Source organism: Peromyscus leucopus, chromosome 2, assembly GCF_004664715.2.
Source record: "Peromyscus leucopus breed LL Stock chromosome 2, UCI_PerLeu_2.1, whole genome shotgun sequence".
NCBI lineage: Eukaryota > Metazoa > Chordata > Mammalia > Rodentia > Cricetidae > Peromyscus > Peromyscus leucopus.
The window spans coordinates 133,024,641-133,047,618 of NC_051064.1; the positions used below are offsets into that span (position 1 = coordinate 133,024,641).

The 22,978-nt window shown below is 50.1% G+C and overlaps 1 protein-coding gene and 2 non-coding genes across 11 annotated transcripts; all 3 read right to left on the reverse strand.

Annotated features, from left to right (window-relative positions):
* Nucleotides 1-1,860: 1,860 nt before the first annotated feature.
* On the reverse strand, nt 1,861-21,811 carry Rcc1 (regulator of chromosome condensation 1). 9 transcript variants are annotated; one of them, XR_005090922.1, is made up of 15 exons: nt 21,688-21,811; nt 20,601-20,635; nt 19,388-20,134; nt 17,792-17,891; nt 10,016-10,097; nt 9,312-9,350; nt 8,083-8,270; nt 7,782-7,961; nt 5,872-5,968; nt 5,653-5,775; nt 4,784-4,939; nt 4,479-4,598; nt 4,043-4,195; nt 3,455-3,579; nt 2,820-2,906 (listed from the first exon to the last, which is right to left on the reverse strand). XR_005090922.1 is itself a non-coding variant. In XM_037203015.1 (14 exons), exons 5-14 carry the CDS (start codon nt 10,086-10,088, stop codon nt 2,731-2,733), a joined length of 1,305 nt encoding a protein of 434 aa, XP_037058910.1. In that variant the 5' UTR covers nt 10,089-10,097; nt 17,792-17,891; nt 19,388-20,134; nt 20,601-20,635; nt 21,688-21,811; the 3' UTR covers nt 1,861-2,730. The 9 variants fall into 9 exon arrangements, 8 of the variants coding, with proteins under 8 accessions (XP_037058910.1, XP_037058911.1, XP_037058912.1 ...); XM_037203015.1 differs by lacking the exon at nt 3,455-3,579 and having other exon boundaries at nt 1,861-2,906; XM_037203016.1 differs by lacking the exon at nt 3,455-3,579 and having other exon boundaries at nt 1,861-2,906; nt 20,601-21,126; nt 21,688-21,770.
* LOC114706029 lies at nt 20,203-20,406 on the reverse strand. Its single transcript, XR_003736472.1, has one exon. It is a non-coding gene; the product is annotated as a small nucleolar RNA SNORA73 family (small nucleolar RNA).
* LOC114706014 lies at nt 20,710-20,913 on the reverse strand. The gene has a single exon (XR_003736461.1). It is a non-coding gene; the product is annotated as a small nucleolar RNA SNORA73 family (small nucleolar RNA).
* Nucleotides 21,812-22,978: the final 1,167 nt, after the last annotated feature.

Genomic DNA, 22,978 nt, shown 5'->3' on the forward strand with positions numbered 1-22,978 from the left:
ACAAAGCAGTTGTAACTAATAGTAAATCTCCATGTAATGATTTGGAGGCTGGTGTGCGACAAAGTCTGCTATTTTTGGTACCCCATTTTGGATGCCCACATGATGTTTTACCTTCATTACAGTGGCTGTACTTTAAACTACTAGCTGCCCAGCTGCTCAAGCCATAGCCTGAAGGGAATTCTGTTCCCCCAGACAAGGGCTCTGTTGCTGCCCTTAAAGGTAGCTTTAACTAAGTCTCTATTTTTCTAATAAAACTTGAGATTTAAAGACTGGAGCAAAAACCTGGGAGTTCAGAGAAGAGTAGCAACTGAAACTTTCTCTCTTTACCTAAGTCCCAGAAGCCTCTCTCCTTTCACATTGCCTCAACTAAAAAACACAAGTGCCAGGTGGTGGTGGTACACACCTTTAATCCCAACACTCGGGAGGCAAAGGCAGTAAGATCTCTGTGAGTTCAAGGCCAGCCTGGTCTACAAAGTGAGTTCCAGGATAGCCAAGGCTACAGAAAAACCCTGTCTCAGAAAAACAAACAAACAAAACAACAAAACCCCCTCCCTGCTACATCCTGCCAACCAGTTGTTAACCCTGCCTCTGAGCTCAGATTAACAGAAATGCAACACATTTTTACATAAACAAATGCAGCATAAAGCAATATACCAAACACATTGTTGCCCAGTTACATATTCCACAACACTCCAATCCATCAGTTATCCCTCCCCTCCCCTCCCTCCCCTCCCCTCCCTATTCCTCAGGTAGACATTCTAGGCCGCAGGGAAGACTCTTTAAGAGGCTGAACAGTTTCAGTTCCTGAAACTGACCAGATTTCTAGGCCCCTCCCTGTCAGAGTAAACAATAAAAGTTGAGAGCCCACCTCAGACTGAGAGACTCATGGCTGCAGACTTGAGTACAGACCTGCTATCTTTAGGCAGAAACCAGCTGAGCTGCTTGGAAATTTACTGTTCAACCTTTGAAGCTGCCTGCAGGCTGTGTAGTGAACTCCAGATTCCCAGGTTTTGTGAGCCGTCACCCATGCTAGCTAGGGTGGACTTTGATGAAGCTGTATTTCTGCTCCTGTAACTAACCCCAATAAAAATCACTGGTTCACCAAGTTGGATTTTGGTGGTATCCATAATTTAGTCTATTCTAGGCTCCCTACTTTGGGTGAGTAGACATACACGTGTATAGCACCTTCCCAGGAAATGTCTTACCACGGAGCAGTCAAGGTAAGATTTAAGCAAACACACCAGCTGTCGAAAATGCAGGAGGATCTCTGTGAGTTCGAGGTCAGTCTGGTCTACAGACAGTTTCAGGACAGCCAGAGCTGTTACACAGAAGGAATTTGGGTCAGGTGTGGTGGTTGTGGGACTTTGATCCAAAAACACTGGAAGCAGAGGCAGACAGATCTTTGTGAGTTTAAGGCTAGCCTGTTTTTACATAGTGAGTTCCAGACCAGCCAGGGACACATAGTAAGATCTTGCCAAAATTTAAACAAAAAACCTTTGTTTGAGATTTAAAAATTCCATCCCAAAGCCAGGCCTGTAATCTCAGCACTCAGGAGGTTAAGACAGGAGGTTCAGTAGGTCAGCCTGAGCTACACTGAGAGCCCACTAAAAAAAAGAATCTACTCTATCTCTTGTGCATCATGACCATGAAGAAACTGCAGTGGTTCCTAGTGCACAACTACCCAAGCACCTCTCGTCTTTTCCAGAGTTTGGAGCAGCCGTGTGGGTCACAGCCCTGACCACAGGCTCCCAGGCATGTTTACCCTGCCCTCTTAATGCCTGGCACACGGCAGGTGTGGCACATGGCAGGCGCTCCTTTAAAATCAACAACACAACTCCAGAGAACTGCATAAAACAAAGCCCATTTTTATAAAACTCTAAATTTATTCAAAGTGTTAAAAGATTTCACTCTCCCTTCCAAAATATTTTATAATTAAAACTATTTTCTCAGCCACTGTTACTTCCTTCTTTTAGGACCAGCCTCTGCCCCTCCAAGCCCTTCCTCCACCCTCCCTTGCCCAATACCCTGCCTTGACTGCCCAGCAGAGCCCAGCATGGCTTCCCAGTCCTCAGGGGCAGAAAGGCTGACCAGATGGGGAATGCACAGGTGATGCCCAGGAGACAATGGGGTGCTTTGTGCTTATGGGAGAGCTAGTTGGATTTTTTTCCAGTGGGTCACTGTTTTCCTCCATGGACACCTGTTTAGAGCCAAACATTTGGCTTAGGGTCACCCACAGCCTTGTAAAGCCTTTGTCCAGCTCTCCCCAGGCATGGGTCCACGACAACTGGATCTGATGACTACACGCTTTGTCTCCTTGTAAACTAATGTTAGGAACAGAAAAAGTGGCACACAGCAAGGGTGGCTTGATGGAGTTCCCAACTTTTCAGAGTGTAGGTACCAAAACCCCAGGGCAGGAAGTTTTGGGTTTTGTAGGCAAGAGCCAGAGCCTGCTCGGACCGCAGGAGGCAGGGCAGTCAAGGGAAAGGTCTAAGGACTGAGTCTAAGGAAAGCAAAGCTCCTTCCAAGACGCCTTCCCATCCCCCCTCATCCTGCAAGTCCCAGGATGACCAGAAAAGAGGACGAAACAGAAGGAAAGGATTCTGCTGTGGTGATGGGAAAGGAGATGATAGCTGCTCGGGGTGGGGAAGGGCCTTCTGGAATCTGTAGTTGGCTGTTCTTCTGTTCTAGAAAGCTGGTTGGGGGCCAGAAGCCAGGCCCACAAAGACTTCATCAGCTCTGTTCCTTGTCCTTGACTAATAAGACTGTGTGCTGGCCCCCGCTGGACACAGTTAAGACCACTCGGTTCTCCAGCTGTTTGCCAGTCATTTCCACAGGGCTCCAGGCATCTTCATCCTGCCCTGTGCCCAGCTGGTAGTTGGTGCCCATGCCCCAGGCAAAGACACGACCTAGAAGGAACAGGAAAAGAGGTAGCTGTCTTGGGAGTCCTCAGGCCTGCCTTGCCATAGCAGGAGACACCTGGGACATGGGGGTCAATTTTGGCCTTGACCAATAGCAGTCTGGCAAGGTCCCAGCTCAGGAGTTCAAGGGAGTTTGGAAGAGCGGAGATTGTGTTCTCCATTGCATTCTTCCTACTCCAGGGTACAACACATAGCATTTGGGGGTGGGGAGGGGCTACATCCTAAATCCTTGTTCTTGGAACCAGCCACCTTTCAGACTATTTAGGATGGTCTTTTTAAATTTTTTTTTTTTTTTTTTTTTTTAAAAAGGTCTCACTATGTAGCCCCGGCTGGCCTCAAACTCTCAGAGATGTGCTTGCCTCTGCCTCCTGAGGTACTGGAACTAAAAGTGTGTGCCACAACACCTGGTCTGTCTCTGTTTTCACAAAGGAAACAGTTTCCACGCTGCAGTGTAGACCCCACGTTGTGAGGACATCCTCCCAGGTAAGCACAAACACCTCTCCAGCCTCAGTTCTGCAGGACCCCTGGCTGTGCACCTCTTTCTCAGGCTCTGGCTGCTATGTGTCCACATCCTCTTCTGCTGGACTAGCCAGGACCCACAGGGCAGCTCACAACCGACAGTAACTTCAGTCCCAGGGGATCTTATGCCCTCTCCTGGCCTCTGCAGGCACCAAGCACATACACAGTACATACACATACATGCAGACAATACAACATAAACAAAAAAAAGTATTCTTGTGCTGTAGGATATATGCACACTGTGTATGAAGGTGTATTGCTGTGATTAGTGTAATAAAAAGCTGAATGGCCAATAGCTAAGCAGGAGGTATAGGCGGGATTTCTGAGGAGAGAAAGGAAGAGGAGGAAGAATCTATAGGCCAAGCTTTCATAATTAATAAGAAGTCTCTGTGTCATTATTTGGGAGCCCAGCACGATGGCACATGTTTGTGATTCAACACTCAGAAGGCAGAGGTGAGACCCCGTCTCAAAACCAAAGCAAAAGAACAGCGAAAACACCCAGGGCTTCTGAGAGCCAATGGCAAAACAATGTCATCTCCAATGCAACCTCAAGAATGTGCTAGGAGTCATACACCAACCCCACCAGGTCCAAGAGCCGCACTCACCATCCTTGGACACAGCATACCCCACAGAGGCCCCACAGGCCACTGAGGAGACGACGGGCAGCCGGGAAATGAGGGTGGGTATGCTCTTCTCCTCAGCACCCTCTCCAAGGCCCAGCCGCCCATACTCAGCCCTGCCCAGGCTGTATGCTTTTCCTGTGGGATAAGGAGAGGTGAGTATCAGCAGGGGCAGAGTTTAAGTGAAACAGACTGTACACCAAGTGAATCCCCATGTCCTTGAGGGTCAGCTCTGCTCTCAGGTGGTGCTCTCAGAGCCTGGGGGTGGGAGCTAGAAGACGCTCTATACAACCGCCCAGGGCATTCAGGGCATCCAGGACAACCTTACCAATGCAATCTATGTCTGGCCCAAACTATAATCCTAGGGACCTGGCTGCATCAAGGACTACTGTCTCCTATGTAGAAGACTTGGGTGTCCTACCTTCTGAATCCATGCAGATTGTATGGTGCTGGCCACCAGAGAAGCCCACCCAGGACTTGGTGGAATTCTTGAAGGATGTCAAGTTCTGAGGAATGAAGCAAGATCCAGTGCCTGGAGTTCCTGTTGTCAAGAGTAAGGTGTTCCAGAAGCTTCCATGCTCACTGCCAGCCCCACCCATCCCCAGAAAAGCGACCTTACACCATAGCTCTGAGGGGTCAGGTACCACACAAAGCAAAAACAAAGATTGAAATCTTGATCGGAATCAAGGCCATCACGTCAAACATGATGCTAGGATTAGTACTCACCAAGCTGGTGATAGTTGGAGAGGCCAAAGCCATATACATGGCCCTCACGGGAGATGGCAAAAGTGAAATAGGCCCCACAGAAGGCATCCTGGAACCGCACACGGCCCCGACTTCCCCTGGATTTCAGCAGCACACACTTGGGGACCAGGAGTCGCTCTGTAGGAAGGAAGCAGCCAGGGTCAGTGACAGACACAGGGCCTTTTCTCTTCCACAGAAGTCCCTGAAGGAGGCTAGGCAGAGCCATCCTTGTTACAGAAGAGGTAACTCAGGCCAGTGGCATTTGAACACGGCCCATATTTTTAACAGCCAAGAGAAGACAAGCTTGAGTGGAACTTAAGTGCCAGGTATTTTCTGATTAAGTCATTTCTCTCTTCACAGTAACCAAAAGGGTGGAGGGGGAGGTTAGAGAGGAGGAGTCAGCCTCCACAGTTGAGGGTCCCCACCCCCCTTTTTTGAGAGGGTCCCATTATTTATTGGCTGGCCTAGAACTAGGTATACCAGGCTGGCCTAAAACTCAGAGACTCATACTCCTCTACTTCCTGAGTGCTAGGATTGAAGGTATCTGCCACCATGCCAGCTTAAAGCCTGAGGGGTTTTTGTTTGTCTGTTTTCCGAGTTAGGGTTTCTGTGTAGCCCTGGCTCTCCTGGAACTTGCTCTGTAGTCCAGGCTGGCCTCGAACTCAGAGGTCTGTCTACCTCTGCCTCTCAAGTGCTAGGATTAAAGGCATAAGCCATCACTGGCCAGTCTGAGTTCCTAATGAACACTGCAAGTGCTTTGGATCTATACCTCAACAAATCCCTCCTGCCATTTACTTTGGCCAGGGAATAGCTGACGAAATCGTCCCACTGGAGGTACCAAAGCCACTTACCAAGGCCCTGACGGCCACCACGGTTGGCGAATAATTCAGGCACACGGCCCAGCTGACCCTGCTCCCCACAGCCCAAGGTGTAGAGGTCTCCATCAGTCGTCAGCATCACCAAGTGGTCGTTCCCTGAAGATGAGAGGAAGGCAGGAGATGAAGAGCTTATGTGGAAGACCCAAGGCTGAACTGTCACAGTTCCTGTCCACAGGTGTGCCTAACACTCACCTGAGGCCACCTTTACCACAGGCATGTCCAGCTGCACTTGAACGGGCACCATGCTTTTCTTCATGGGCTCCAACAACCCGATCACACCATTATTGTCCTAGAAAGGAGAGGCAGACACTTAAGCGGTCAGTCCTGCTGCTCTGTAACAGCCAAGGCCAGCTTGCTGGGACCATGACAGTTGCCTGGTGAAGGGCAGTGGGTGGTAGCAGAAATAGACAGTGCGACAGGCAGGGCCCTGGCCACACAGGGATACACTGAAGAAGGACAACATCCAGAGTCTGGGAACTTTGTCAAATACAGTAAGCCAGGGTAAAGACGGGAGTGGAGGTAAACAAATCTGGCTCAAAGTCAATTCACTGCTGAAGCGGCATGGCAAGAAGACAGAGGTGCAATACATTATTCTGAGCATTTCTGTGTTGAAAAGTGCTCCAGGAAAATGTTTACAACAAGCCAGGTGGCGGTGGCGCACACCTTTAATCCCAGCGCTCTGGGAGGCAGAGGCAGGCGGATCTCTGTAAGGTCGAGGCCAGCCTGGTCTACAGATCGAGATCCAGGACAGCCAGGACTACACAGAGAAATCCTGTCTCAAAGAAAAAGGAAAAAAAAAAGTTACAATAGTACAGGGCATGCTAGCAAACTCCTTTAATCCTAGCACTACCCTATGTAAAATAAGATCTCTGAGTTTGAGGTCAGTCTCGTTTACATAGTGAGCTCCAAACCAGTCAGGGATACACATCAAGACCCTGTCTCAAAAAAATAAATAAATGAGAGCCTGGCATGATAGTGTACAGTTTTAATCCTAGAGGCAGGAGGATCTCTATGAGTTCAAGGCCAGCCTGGTCTACAAAGCAAGCTCTAGGACAGCCAGAACTACATAGAGATGCTGCCTCAAAAAATAAGTAAATAAGTTGGGCAGTGGTGGCGCACGCCTTTAGTCCCAGCACTTGGGAGGCAGGTGGATCTCTGAGTTCTAGGCCAGCCTGGGCTACAGAGTTAGTTCCAGGAAAGGCGCAAAGCTATATAGAGGAAACCCTGTCTTGAAAAACAAAACAACAAAAAATAAATAATTGAATAATTGTTTTTACAATAGCCTTAATAAATTTACTTTTAATGTGTACGGGTGTTTTGCAAGCATGTCTATGCACCATGTGTACCTGGTGCCCAAAAGAGCGAGAAGGCACTGGATCTCCTGGAACCTGAGTTATAGACAGCTAAGAGTTGCTATGTGGGTATTGCAAATTGAACCCAAGTCCTCGCAAGAGAAGGACATAGTCTTACCCCCGAGGTATCTTTCCAGCCACAATACTGAAACTACATTTCCTGTGCTGGATTGTAGCTCCCTTGACACTGGGCTAGCCTAGCATACACAAAGTCCTGGGCTTGATCCCCCTAATTCCAGAACCCAGGAGATGGGAGCAGGAGGATCAGAAGTTCAAAGTCATCCTCAGCTGTGTAGTCAGTATGGGGCTAACCTGAGATACATGAGACCTCGCTTGTCTTAGGAAATAGAACCCACAAAAAAACAAAGACTACACTCCCCTGCCTTAGAACAACCAAGTGATACTCTCCATCCCCACAAATCTTTCTCTCAAAGCCTCTAGAACAGGGTTGAGAATGAGAAAGGGATGAAAAGACCCAACAGCTTCCAAGGTCAGCTGCAGCTCATAGACATCCCTGACCTACCCCTTCTCAAAGACAAATACTTCATCACATTCAAGCAAGCAGCCAGTGGTGTGGCTAGTCCCAGAGAAGATACCAAGGATTCAAATCTGGGCCCCACCTACATATGTGGCCCTTACCTTCCATTCCCACCAGAAAGCAAGCATAATGGGGACAGGAAAGTGGATCATTTGGGTATCCTGAGTTACTTTGGCGGGCCAGCCCCAGCACAACCTTCCAGACCGTCTTACCCGGAAAGAGCCCCAGAGGAAGACACGGCCGTCTTCGGTAAGGGCTGCCGTGTGGCTGTCCCCCGCCGACACCTGGACCACCTTCTCTTGCAGCTCCACTTTCCCAGGGACCATCTCTGAGCCCTCGACCGACGTGTCCCTGCCCAGGGCACCCTCATCATTGCAGCCGAAGGAGTAGACCTGGGCCCAGGGTGTCCCGTTAGCATGGAGTCTGGTTCCGTGACCTACTCACTCAGGCCACTCCTTGTCACACACCTTTGCACCCAGGCCCCATCCAACCTATCCCAACCCTGTGACCTACCTGGCCACTTCGGCTCAGACACACGGTATGCATGCCCCCGGCCTCAGCCTGCACAACATCTTGTAGAAGGGGCACCAAGGCTGGCTTCTTCCTCTCCAGCACACTCTCGCCCAGCCCCAGCTGGCCCACGTCGCCCTGGCCCAGGGTCAGCACCAAACCTGGCTCTGTGTTGTGGGACCTGTGTGAGACTGAAGGGTGGAGAGACAGCCCCTGAGTGTGCAGGAGGAGGGCAGCAGAGGGCATGGCATGGGCTCTGGGATCGTGATGACCTGAGGTTCAAGCCCTTGCTCTGCCAACAGGCTATAGATAAGACCTCTGTGGGCCTACGTGTCCTCATCTGTGAAGAGAGGATGACAAGGGTATCTGTCTCAGGGGGTTCCGTGAGGACTGAAACCCAAGCACGTTATTGACATGAGGTGGAAAGACAAACAGGAGACACTACACAGTGAGATGGATGTCGGTGGGCAGGGCATGAGGGCAGGGAGGGCACAAGATAGTTTCCCATGAGCCCATGTCACAGATGTGGATCCACAGTGCCAACCTGTTACTGACTGCTTACTCTACCAACACTAGCTGGCTCTGCAGACCTCTCAAATTTAGAAGACCCCGTTGCCAGGCCTGGTGGTATAAGCCTTTAATCCCATCCCTTGGAGGCAGAGGCAAGCAGATCTCTGGGAGTTCAAGGCCAGCCTGGGTAACACAGTGAGTTCCAGGATAGCCAGGGCTATTCTATCCCAAACAAACATCAAAAATAGAAGACACTGTTTTACAGGACACGGAACAGAGTCTCTCACAGGGTCAAACACCTGCCCAGGCTCACAGAGCTAATTAGCAGTGTTTGCACTGGACTCGGGGAGACTTCCTGGGTTAGAGCATTTACGGCCTCCATCTGAATGACCCTCCACCCCCAGACCGTGATACAGGAGGAAAACAGACCACCCCACCCCTCTGGCCAGCATGGGCAGCATACTGACAGCTTCAGAGGAACAGGAAGGTACAGTAAGAACCCACAGATGCATTTGCAGAGAGGTGTGGGCCAACCAGTAGGGAGTGCACAGCCTTGTGGCAGCCAATGGAAACCTGCCACAGCCCTCCAGTCAATGGCATCCAGTCCCTTCCCCAGGGGTGTGGCCTCAGCTGCCAGGGCCACTGCAGCTGCACAGAGGCTGCACCAGGCAGGGAGCCATCTGGTTGGGTTTTCTGGTCAGTTGGGTTTGGCCCACAGGCACCTTGGCAGGAGCGGGCGGCAGGACCGCGGTTACGAGCGTCTGCAAAAGACAGACACTGTCTGAGCATGCGGCTACACTCTCCCCTCCCATGCTAGGGGTCAAGTTCTCTCGTCTTCGCCACACTCTGGGGTTGTAGGAGAGAGAGAAATTACAGGACAGGTCCCTCAAATGAAGCTGGGACATTATCTCATCTAACCCCCAACAACTCAGGTTGATGGGAAACTCAACCTCAGCCAGATTAAGTGGCATGCCTGTGGTTACACACGACAAAGTGGGAGAGCTAGGACCTGAACCAGCCTCTGAAGCCCAGGAGGTCCAAGAGCCTCAGGCTTTCAAGCTGCCCGGTCGGAGCAAATGGACCTAAGCCAAGGACTTTTCCCATTATCAGCGGGAGGAGTCAAAGTACTTTAGACAGACCAAATCATAATGTATTTGCCTGAGGCCAAGTCCTAGCATCTCGGGGTTTTCCTTTTTCTGACAGCACTGCTCAGAGTGCTCTCTGATCACCTGAGCCTAGGCCTCTCCTCTGACTGCTGCAGGGTTGGACTAGGTGAGATGCAAGAGAACCTCCGCTGAGCAGGGGTCCCAGACAGATATCTAAGCCCCTCAGAGCTGCAAGCCAGGGAGGAAGGAGCATGGGCCCAGAGAGCTCACTGTGGGTTCTGAGACCACTCAGAACCAGGAAGGGATCAAGGCCAGCTTACCTTTCACCTTCTTGCTTTTGGGGATGGCATCTTCAGGGGGTGACCTTCTCTTAGCTATGCGCTTGGGTGGCATCTTCCTGTCCTGAAAAACCCAGCCAAATACTACATGTCAGAATCACAAACAACTTCCTGTGCAGTATTTATTAAAAACCCTAAAAAGTGCCAGACAGTGCCACGCCTTTAATCCCGGTACTTGGGAGGCAGAGGCAGGTGGATCTCTGTGAGTTTGAGGCCAGCCTGATCTATAGAGTGAGTTCTAGGACAGCCAGGACTGTTTCACAGAGAAGCTCTGTCTCGAAAAATCAAAACAAAACAAAAACCCCTAAAAAGTAAGAGAGTCACCCAGCAGTTAACACCTCTCAGCACATACCCCAGAACTGTGTGATAACTGTGTATGTAATGACCAAGCACACAAATATTCTCTAGTGCTGTTAACACTGGAGGGGGAAAGCAAGCAACCACTCGATTAATAGCAGTGGACTAAAGACTGGGGATATACCTCAGCCTGGTGAGACTCTGCCTAAGCTTCAAGTCCGATCCTGGTTCAAATCCCAGCACTGCATTAACCGTGCCTGGTGGCCCACACCTGTGCTCTCTCACTAGGCATGTGGAGTCAGGAGCGGCAGACTGGTCACACAGGTAGACTGTACATGATGGAATGGTATGAAGCCATCAAAAATGACATTTTTTAGAGACAAATCTATTGAATGGAAAGATGTTCCTTGTGATAAAGAAGAGCAGACAGAAGCCAGGTATGGTGCCTACTCCTGACCCCAGCACTGTAGATCCCAAATTCCAGGCCAGCCAGTCACACACACACACACACACACACACACACACACACACAAACATCAAAAACAAGTGGTACACACTGGTAACCCCAGCACTCAGGAGGCAGGGGCCGGCAGATCTCCGGTCTACACAATAAATTCCAAGCTAGCTAGGGCTACCCAGGGAGACCTCATCTCCAAACAAAGCAAAACACAAACCATGTAACACAAAATCCACACCCCAAACCCAAACCAAGCAGTCTGAAAGCTCCTGCTACCATCCCCTTTAGCTTATTATTAACTATTATTATTTTGAGACAGGGTCCAGTGCAGCTTAGGACAGCCTTGAGCTCCTCCCCTTCCGACCTACACCTGAGCTGAATTTACAGGCATGTGCTTCCACGAGTGGCTGACATGGAGGGCTAGATGAACTGATTGCACACTGCTGGGGTGTGGCTCATTGGCAGAGTGCTCCTTTAGTGTTTCTGAGGTTCTGGGTTTCACTCCATAACAGGAAAATAACAAGTTTCAATTAAAAGAAGCTGGGCTGGGTGAACACACCTTTAGTTCTAGCACTCAGGGGGCAGAGGCAAGCGGGTCTGAGTTCGAGGCCAGTGTGGTCTACATAGTGAGTTCTAGGACAGCCAGACACAGAGAAATCCTTTCTCGAAAACCAAAATAAATAAAGAGATAAAAGTAAAGCTGGACTGGGCAGTGGTCGCACATTGGCATTAATCCCAGCACTCGGGAGGCAGAGCCAGGTGGATCTCTGTGAGTTCAAGGCCAGCCTGGTCTACAAAGCGAGTTCCAGGACAGGCACCAAAGCTACACCGAGAAACCTTGTCTTGAAAAACCAACCACCAACCAACCAACCAACCAAAGCAAGCAAGCAAGCTGGGAGTGGTGGGTCTTTAATCCCAGCACTCAGGAGGCAGAGGCAGGCAGACTAGTCACCCTGGTCTATCTACATAGTGAGCTCCAAGGACAGGCAGTGTTATCTAGAGAGACTCAGCTTTTAAAAAGGAACAAACAGAAACCCAGTAATAAATAAATAAAAATAACAAGTAAATAAAAATGGTCCCAGAGTAAATGCTTACTCACTGGTGGGATGCTGGGGTGGTGTTTAGGGTCTTCCCCAGGTAACACTGAGACACAAACCTACTGGAATCTAAGCAAGCTCACGGTCCTTCACCTGACAGGAAAACAAAAACTCTGCTCCAGGCAACAAGCGGAAGTGAAAGGCCCAGGCCCTTCTCACTGTCTGCTGGGGATCTGGTCAGGACCACCCCACCCCCACCCCATGCCTCTTCCTGTAAGTAAGGTCCAAAAGCCTCAGGCTTCCCAGGGGTCCACTCAGAAGGGATGGACACAAGGCTAGACTGACTCAGAGGGAGACCAGAAGACATGCTAAACAGGCCCAGGATCCTGCAGAGCCTGTGTGGGTTGTGCTGGCCCAGGCTTGTCATGAGGTGGCCATTCTGAACTCTGCACAATTTCCATTGCCCCAGCAAGGGGATCGCCTCCCTTCCTATTTGCCTCTTTGAGACCCCCTCTCCTCACACTGCAAATGACTGCTCTTTGGAGTTGAGCCAAGACGCAAAGCCAGAGGTGGCTGACCCGCTTCCTGCACTCACGGAGCTGCCATCCTAGCAAGAAAGTAAGAGCGTGACAAAAGTCACCCTTGTTCACCAGGCGGTGGTGGCGCATGCCTTTAATCCCAGCACTCGGGAGGCAGAGCCAGGCAGATCTCTGAGTTCGAGGCCAGCCCGGGCTACCAAGTGAGTTCCAGGAAAGACGCAAAGCTACACAGAGAAACCCTGTCTCAAAAAACCAAAAAAAAAAAAAAAAAAAAAAAAAAAAAGGTCACTCTTGCTCCTCTCTTCCTGCCCAACCCATCATTCCCCGCAAAGACACCAGAAAATGACTCGTGAATCTTCCTGCACAAAAAAGTTCTACTTTTCAAAACAAGCTGAAGCCAGGCATGGTGGCAAATGCCTGTAACGCTAGCATTTGTGAGGTAAAAGCCATCCTCAGCCACATAGCCAGGGTGAAGACAGCCAAGGCTACATGAGACCCTGCCTCAAAACACAAACCAAGAGGCTTCGAAGACGCAGTCAGTAAAGCGAATGCTGGGCAGGCATATGAGCCTGAGTTCAGAGCCCAACACCCTCGGAACGCTAGGCGCAGCACACTCCTACAATCCTAGTGCAGGGAAGTCAGGGTGGGGTGGGTATACAGATCCCTGAAGCTCACTGGCTAGCCCGGGGACCCTGATGGATGAACTCTGGGTTCAGTGACATGCCCTGTCTCCAAAAGTAAGGACACAATCAAGTTAGAAAGCCTGTGTCAAACCTGTGCCCCATGAGCACATGCATCCTCATGTCCATTCACATGAACATGTGCACACCACACACAACACACTCAACCCAACTCAGAAAAGCTGAAGACATTGTCACCCCTCTACCATGGTGGAGGAAACTGATACTTACAACCGTAAACTTACTCGCCCATGTTCATACAGCAAAGGGGAGACGGAAAAAGGACCCAGGCACATTTTTTTTTTTTTGTAAAATTTTGAGACAGGGTTTCTCTGTGTAGCCCTGGCCGTTCTATAATTCACTCTGTAGAGCAGCCTGGCCTCAAACTCAGAGATCCACCTGCCTCTGCCTTCTGAGTGCTGGGATTAAAGGCGTGTGCCACCACCTAGCCTTGACTTTTTCGTTCTCAAAGGGAGAAAAAAACTGTGCTGTTTGTGGCAGTACAAACCTATAATCCCAGAACCTGGGAAGCTGACAAGATCAACATAGCAAGACCCTGTCTCACCATCACCACCCAAAAATGTCAGCTAAAGGCACACTATGACCTGGTAGGAATTTAAGACGGCCTGAGCAAGTGTCTCAGGATCCCTGATAAGTTTGGCCAAACTCAAGGAGGGGAAGGCAGAGCCAAGGGTGGGAGGGGAGGGCAGCTGGGCCTGCCTGGGTGGGCTGGTGCGCTATCTAAGAGGTCTTGAGTCCACTGCTGCAGGGAGAGGTCCTGAGGTACCCCCATTCTCAATGGGCACTTGGCAGTGTGCGCAAACCCAGAAGCATCGAAGGGGAAGGGCAGCAACTTCTACAACGTGGGTGAGTTGGCTGTGCTGGGCAGAGGCAGGATTTCTGATGTCCACAAGTTCAAGCCAGCCTGGTCTATACACACCGGTTCCAACAAATAACCAGGCCTAGAGAGGTGTCTCAGCACTGGCTGCTCTTCTAGAGGACCCAGGTTTGGTTCCCAGCTGCTCACAACCACAGTAACTGTAGTCTGAGGGGATCCAATACCCTCTTCTGGCCTCTTTGGGCCACAGCATGCTTGTGGTGTACGTACACACATGTACACACACACACACACACACACACACACACACATACACGCAAATCACTCATGCACATAAACAAAACCAAGAAGACCTGTCTCCTGTCACCACATTTGCATTCCCACTTCCACGCCCCAGGATCCATCTTCAAGGAGTTTAAAAACTGGAAGAGTGAGCAAGACTCAGAAGTAAAAACCAGAAAGGAGTCACTTTCCATTAATAAGCACCTACAGTGTAGAACCCTCTAAGAGCTCAGACCTGTCCTCATGGCTGAGGTGAAGCCCCAGGGGACAACCCCCATCAGAGCTGGAGCTGCTTGTCTCCTCACCTGCTAGGTCAAATGGGTAGACAATCTACCAGGAGCAGGGGGTTCTCCTGTGACCTCACCACAATCCCATTTCTGGAGTATCCAGCAACCCCGGCAGCAGTTCCTTCCCACGCCTACACTCAGATTAGGGGCTAGACCCAGGAGCTGAAGAATGTCTTCGGGGTACAGGCTACCGGGAGAGAAGGCATGCCGATGCAGGCTGCTCCTGTTGCTGCTAGGACCTGCGGAGCACACTTCACACCAGGAAGTTCCTCACCCAGGTCCAGTGAGTATGTGGTACTGCCTGGGACTATCTGTTCATCTTTTCCCGAGAGAGGAGCCATAGCTTCTAGCAGATGTTAGAGCCACTGGCTTTGGAACACATTACCTTCATTTTATAGTTAAAGACCAGACTCCTGTTCTTAGTGGTCTCTGCAACCCGAACCTGGTGATTCACTTCTAACTCATCTTCCCAAGCTCCACTAGGGTGCCCTTGGGTGAAGCAGCCTTCTTTCTCTATGTCCTCCACGCCCACTCCAACCCTTCTCAGAAGCTCCACATAACCACTGTTGTCTGTGACCCCAAACACTTCTAGGGGTTACAAGTGCTGTGCCCCATGCCTGGATTAACCTGACCCTGTTATCGAAAACGTAATACAACCTCACCACCCAGAGTCGGCCTCTACCAGTCTATCAAAACCCTATCGGGTCACCTCACCTGGAAAACTATCCCCGCCCGGTTAAGGCTTCCGCTTTGGAGTTCCCAGGGCGGTTCACACCCTCAACTTCTGCCAGGGCACACGTGGTCGGAGGACATAATTTCTGATGAACCAAAGACTTGGCAGCGGCAACGCTCGAGTCCCACGGGCATACTCTGTTGATCCCAGGAGCCCCTAACTGTGGAACCATGCAAGTCTCGCTAGGGAGCCCCTGCGCTCCGCAACGGGCATGGAGGCCTGCCGTGGTCACCATTGTTCCCCACGGGCTCCGGAGCGGAACCGCCAAGCAGTAATCGACCGGGTGACACAGGGCTGATGGGGGTGAAGGGCAGGCGACCGTCTGTAGACGACGCTGCCGCTCCCTCCCTGCCGGCGGCCACCCGCGCGTCCCCGGCCGTTTGAATCTCCCGCCGCGTGGCGGGGCGCGCGCCCGGAGCGCGGCGGCTTAAGGGGCTGCGCGGCCCGTGCGCGGGCGAGGCGGGGCCCACGCGGGCCGAAGCTCGCGCGCCCCCAGCGCCGCCCGCTTCACGTGCAGCCCGCCCCGCGCGACGCCCCGCGGGTGGCGACCTCGGCCCGACGCGGCGCCGCGTACCTCCCGGCTTCCCGTCCCCCGGGCTCCCCGCGAACCGGAGCGCGACCTACCTCGGTGCGGGGCGGCCGCTAGCAACTCTGGCGCTCGGCGGCCAGCGGCGAACTGCCCCGAGCATGCGCTCTGCGGGCCTCCGGCCGCGACCCGGGCTGGAAAGGAAAACAAAGAGCCGGGCGGCCCCTGGCGGCCAGCGCAGGAAGTGCGACCGGGTGTTCCCAGCTGGTACCCACTACAGGACTGCTTTATTGGGGAGACCTCAAAATGGGACGACCTGAGAGACTTCGATAATCCTGGTTTGTTTGGGAAAACCTGGTGCGTGAGAACTGTGCGGAGCAAAACAAGGCTGACAGTTCTTGTTCTTAAAGTGCCCATGCAGAGGGCTGAAAAAAACCAACTATTACCTGTACAGGACCGGGGTAGGTTCAGCCCTGGGTAGGGCTCAAGAACAGAGTCTTTTTTTTTTTTGTCTTTTGAGCTAGGTTTTCTCTGTGTAGCCCTGGCTTTCCTGGATCTCACTCTGTAGACCAGACTGGACTGCAAACTCAAAAAGTTCCGCCTGCCTCTGCCTCCCTACCGCTGGGGTTAAAGGCGTGCGCCACCACTGCCAAGCTAGGAATGACTTTCTAATTTAAGTCTACATGGGAAAAGCATTTAGGAGGGGTAACATTTACTTATTTATTACATATGTCTATGTATCATGTGTTTACCATGCCTGCAAAGGCCAGAAAGAAGGCTTGCCTGATGCCCTATAGTACTGGAGTACAGATGGTTGTGACCTGCGGTGTAGGTCCAGGGTTTAGCGCTCTTGACCAGTGAACCATCTCTCCAGCTCCAGCGCCTCTTCTGCAGTCTGAACGCAGCAGTCTGCACGCACTGCACTCACTCACGCGCGCGCGCGCTCGTGTACACACACACACACACACACACACACACACACACACACACACAATTAAAAATAAATGGTCTGGCTCAGCTGTAAGAGCACTGGCTGCTCTTCTAGAAGTCCTGAGTTCAATTCCCAGCACCCACATGGTGGCTCACAACCATCCGTAATGAGATCTGGTGCCCTCTTCTGGCCTGCAGGCAGACATGCAGGCAGAACACCGCTACATAACAACTTTAGGTAAAGTAGAACCAAGGAGAGTAAGAGGCCTGGGTTGGTGGCACCGCCTGTGCCTATATGAAGTTCCAGAGGCTGAGGCGGGAGGATGTAAATTCAGGGGGGGCGGGAGGGGGGTGCATAGTGAGATTCTCAGAAAGAAAATCACTCAATCACTAAGTAGGAGAGGGACACTCTGGATGCAGCTCAGTCTTTTGTTGAGAGCTTTCCCTAAGTGTGAGGTTCAAGGTTGGGAGGACATAAGGCGGGGAACTATTGAAGTAAAAATGACCTCTCACTCACCAACATCCTCACACAAGCAGCCCTGTAGGACTTAATGAGGTGATGTTCCAATATCTGATTGCGTATGGCCTTTCTATCTGTTTTCTGCGTTTCACGGTAATTCTGACTCCAGAAGTCATCCTAAATGGACATTTTTGGTGTTTTCAATTTCTCTCTTTACATTTGTTTGAGACAGGGTCTCATTCTCACTGTGGATACCAGACTGCCTGCCTCTGCCTCACTAGAGCTGGGAATAAAGGTGTGCACCATCATACCCAGTTAAGAGCAAGGTCAGCACCTAAAAAAGGCGAAAGCAAAAAAGGTCAGCACCTTGATTGCCTGTTAGCAAAAGTGGGGCTCAGAGCTGGGGGAGGGGTCCCTCAACTACCTTTGTACACTCACCTGACACCACAGCTTACATTTTTATGTGTATGTGTGTGTGCATGCATGTTCACACTAGCGTGCTTGTGGAGGTCAGAGGACAACTTTCAGGAGTAAGTTCTTTCCACTATGTGAGTCCCAGAGAGCAAAGTCAAGTCTTCAGACATTGCAGCAAGCACCTGTACCAAGTGAGCCATCTCTGGAAGATTATTTCCTAACTGCACTTCCCTATTATGTCATGCCAGCCCCAGAGCAGTCCCCTAATTTTCTCTTACCTTTTCAGGTTTACCTCTGCCTCCATCATGACCTCCTCTCTTGGATGATAAATTCTGATCTCTCTGCTGTCTTTCTCCAAGATCTTAATCATTCACATGGCTTAATGTAATTACAGAAAAATAATCATCACTTATCTTACCTTATAAAAATCTTTGTTTTGGGAGACTCATGTACCCAGACTGTCTACAAACTCCTAATCCTCCTGCTTCAGACTTCTGGGTTAGGATTATGGGGGGTGATTCACCAAGACCCTGCACCTCAAACCCATTTGTTTATTTTTAAAATGTATTTATCGGCTGGGCATTGTTGGCGCCCGCCTTAAATCTCAGCACTTGGGAGGCAGAGCCAGGCAGATCTCTCTGAGTTTGAGGCCAGCCTGGTCTACAGAGCGAGATCCAGGACAAGCTCCAAAGCTACAGAGAAACCCTGTCTTGAAAAACAAAAAAAATTAAATGGATATTGAGGGGAAAAAATGGGGGGGGGGATCAAGCAAGTAGTCAAAGTGGGAGTTGGAACCTGACTTCTATTCAGGATTAAGCTATCCTATTTATTTCAATGTTGGAACTTGAACCCAGGGCCTCTCACATGCAAGTTCTCTACCTTTGAACTAATCCCTAGACATTGGGCATACTTTTAATACACGCGCCTGAAATTACATGCCTGTGATCTTGATGCCCAGGATGTAAAAACCTGGTCATCATGGCTGACTGCATGTGCTCTAACCACTGAACTATTTCTCCAGCCCCATTTTTCCTTTATAAGGGCAGTCTGCGTAAACAGGGTGGTCTGGAATTCAAGAGTGCATGTAGCATGTAGCAATGGGAGTTATGCTGTCAGCTCAAAGAAGCAACCAAATCTTCCCTCAGACCCAGAATTTTTCAGAACAGGGTCTTACTATGAACTCCTGGCTAGATTCACCACCCCCCCTTTTTTGAGACATTGTGTTTCTTACTGTGTAGCCCTGGATGGCCTTGAATTTAGGTTGAGCTATATTCCCAGCCCTGTACAATTAAGTAATAAACAGTAACCTGTTACATAGTACTCCACCTATGAGCTGAGCATCAATGTTAGGGAGACAGATCTAACTACAATGGAAGTTTTAAATGTTCTGTGGGAGGCTATCAATTTATTTCAAAATTAAGGGTACTTGCCTAGGCCGTGGGATCAACCACCAGAACAGGGGCAGGAATAACTATGCAAGTTTAAAGCAGATGGGAGACAACTCTGAAGTAGTAGCATAGTATAGATCGTGTCCACCACACCTGGAAGCCTGTGCGGAAGGCATTGTGGGAAAACCAAGGACAGTTCCACTGAGCCTCTAGATACAGGTTTCTTCTTCCCCGGTACCCGGTGTGGGCTTATGTTTATCCCTGCCCAGATTGTCTTACTCCCACTGTGGGGTGAGGAAACAACTGTAGAGAGCTGGCCCCCACACCCACAGTTCAGACAAGGCCAGTCACACCTCAGCTTCATGCAAACTTCATGCCAACACTCGCTCAGCATTGCAGTTACAGCACCACAGATCCAGACTCCCATCTCGTTCCCACCTCCACAAACACCCAGCAGCTCATTGTCCCAGCATCTTCAAGGCCTACCTTCTCCTTTTCCACCATCATTCTGGGTCTTGACTTTCCCAACATTAAGGGCAGCCAGCACAGGAAGTCATCAAGACTTCCCATTATGACCTAGCTACCATCTCCACCACATCACAAGGCCAGTCATGGCTAAGCTGAACCCTCAACACGCTGCTCACTCACTGGACCAGACCTATTGCAATGTATTCCAGAGCAAGGAATTCATTCTCAACCCTTGGGTGCATGATATCCACTCAGTGTGAACATGACCAACTAGAAACCATCTGCACTCTACTGCATCCGTGTACTGAAACAGTAAACCAAGGAGGAAACAGATAGTCGAAATTAGTCCTTTAATTCACGTAAATATTAACATTAGTTTCGTCAGGCATATCACATTTACAGGAATAGAAATTACTTGACTCTAGTATTATAGTGAATATAGACATGAAGTACCACTTGTGGTTTATATGGCCCCTTGGAGAAAGGAACAGGGCCTCACACATACTAGGCAATTACTTTCACACACAACACATGGACCTCAAAAGGGCACAAATATAAAGTTCTAGACATCAATAAGGTCTCTTGAATATATACAATCTACATTTACCAGACTAAGACCTAGGCAGAAGTGCTTGCCTAGTACTGACAACTGAGTTGAACCCATAAAAACAAACAAAACTTTGCCAAACTACATATAGTTACAAGACTCCAAAGTCAAGCATCAAGTTGACCTTCAGCGGGTAGCTGTGCAAATCCTCTTCTTTCCTGAACAAAAATAAGCACAAAGATTAGATTCCCAAAAATGTCATACTGAAACCCTTAGCACCTCAGACTTTTGTTTCCTGCATGGTTTGTCTCCTCAGTCATCGTCCACAGGACTCTGAGAAGTCGTAGGAATATGCAGGCGCAGACTCGAAGCCCAGCTTCATCTCCAACGTTGTGGAAAGGGACTGTACATCACCGGGCAGAGCCCTATGCTCCCGTACGCCACCAGGACAGAGCCCGGGGAGAGTGACCTCCCGGGGTATCCACGTTGGAAGGCCTGGCTAGCACCCAAATGATGTTTTTGCCAACCCCAACCAATACTCAAGCCCCCAAATCACACCCGTCTCTGAGGACCGCAAGAATTAAAGCCACCCACTAGAAATAACGTACAGATAATAGTTAATACGTTAGTTCCAAAATGGAACAAAGGTCACGGGACAGGCACTAGTATTCAGAGTAAGCTTACCTCAACAAAGAGTTACTTGTAATCACTGGTCAGTTCTGCAAAAGAAAGCATTTTTCTTTTCAGTAAGTAAAATCTAAAGCAAATTTAGAAACAAGATTTCGAGATTTAAGACTGTTTCCTGCATGGTTTGTCTCCTCAGTCATCGTCCACAGGACTCTGAGAAGTCGTAGGAATATGCAGGCGCAGACTCGAAGCCCAGCTTCATCTCCAACGGTGTGGAAAGGGACTGTACATCACGGGGCAGAGCCCTATGCTCCCGTACGCCACCAGGACAGAGCCCGGGGAGAGTGACCTCCCGGGGTATCCACGTTGGTTAGACACAGTAAAGAGTTTGTCTCGCCCAAAGGGCCTCAACTGTCTATCTTCTCCTGACCCTCTAGCTAGGAGAAGCACCCGATTCCCAAGTGCTGGCATTACAGGCCTGAGACTGAGACATCATGGCCACCCTCGGACTTCTTTGATGCAAACCGAACACAACACGCTTCCCGCCAAACTGTCAAGTCATCGGCATGCATCGTGGTTCTTTCTGAATAAGAGTAAATGAAGCAACGCCAAAACAAAAAAAAAATGCAGAAATTCGACCATCAGGCGGGGAAGGGTAATAATACAAAGCTTAGAAACAAGGCGCAATTGTTTTAAGTTAAAACCTTATCCCCGATAGCCGCTAACTACTCTAGTCACAAGGCGGGTGAACTTGGGACGAAAGCTTTTCTGGCTTTTTTGCGACAGGGTTTCCTCTGTGTAGCCCAGGCTGACCTCAAAGTCACAGAGATCCGCCTGGCTCTGCCTCCCGAGTGCTGGGATTAGAGGCGTGCGCCACCACCGCCCGGCCGAAAGCTTTTCTTCAGCAGCGATAACATTAAGGAAGAGCGGATGGAGACACTCTCGCCAGGAGTTTGCCCGGAAAAATCCCTGTCAGGCCGGGCCGGGGTTGGGAGGAGCACGTGTCCGCCGGGAAGCCCCGCTCCGCGAGTGAACCCGGCCTCCCACGCGGGGCGTCCCCACCCGCAGCTCTTCCACTCAAAGCCTATGCCGAACCCCGTCAGCAAACCCACAGCAGCAGAGAAAGGAGAGCCAGGCAACTCACCGAGAGAAACTCACAGCTCGGCTGCAACTGCTTAAAGGACCGAAAAGCGCCGACGCGGCCGAATTTATACCTTACGAAACGCCCGGAAGTCAGACACTGCAGACTGCGCCTGCGCGACGCCGTGTGCACCTAGGACCAATGAAAATGCGCTAAGGCCGATGGGATCTTCCTTCCGGATTGGCGAGCTCTTGCGCTTCTACCGTCTAGGCGCCGGATTGTTGAGGTTGTGCAGTTTGTTTTCCCTGCTTGGATACACTGGCATATGCAAATGAGAAAAGACGTCTAGAAGAATGCTTTCTGGATTGCAGGGTTTGGATCTACTTTGTATATGGAAGAAACGTTTGATACAGAACAAGGGTGCTTCTACAAGAATAGACTGCAGTTAAAAACTTCCCCTTGTGGGGCTGGAGAGCTGGCTTAGTGGCTAAGATCACTGGCTGCTCTTCCAGAGGACCTAGGTCCCATTCCCAGTACCTATATGGCAGCTCGCAGCTCACAAATGAGCTGACATCGGCAGATACATGGTGCACATTAACACACATAAAAATAAAAGATAAACAAACACATTAAAACACACACAAGGGGTTGGGGATTTGGCTCAGCGGTAGAGCGCTTGCCTAGCAAGTGCAAGGCCCTGGGTTCGGTCCTCAGCTCCAGTTAAACACACACACACACACACACACACACACACACACACACACACACACACCAAACCTCTCATGCACTCTCATGCACTCTCAGTAGGAGGACTCCTGCCTAGAATCTGAGGTTCTGGTTAAAACGTTTAATGTTATACACACTTTACACCCAAACACATAAAACTATAACATAAAGATGCTGACAGTAAAATATGTTGATGATCCAGGTGTTTTTCACTGGATGTACGGGATCCGGAACCCCAGCACTGCACACAAAAACCTGCAATGTGTACAACGCTCCCTCATAATACATGCACAAACAATAATGTAAGGAGTATGGAGTCAGATGAATAAATTGATGGTATCATCAGATCAAAGCTGGCCTGAGCAGAAACACTGACCATGTTCCTCTTATATATTAAATTGTGTGCTGATTGCATTACATACATTATTTACAATTACAATTCTAAATGATATTTCACAGATTTTTAAGATGTGAAACTAAGCCTCACAAATTTTGTTGTGAAATAATATTGAATAAACTTGAAAGAATGAAGCTGGGTGGTGGTGGTGCAAGCCTTTAATCCTAGCACTCAGGAGGCAGAGGCAGGTGGGTCTCTGTGAGTTCAAGACCAGCCTGGTCAACACAGCGA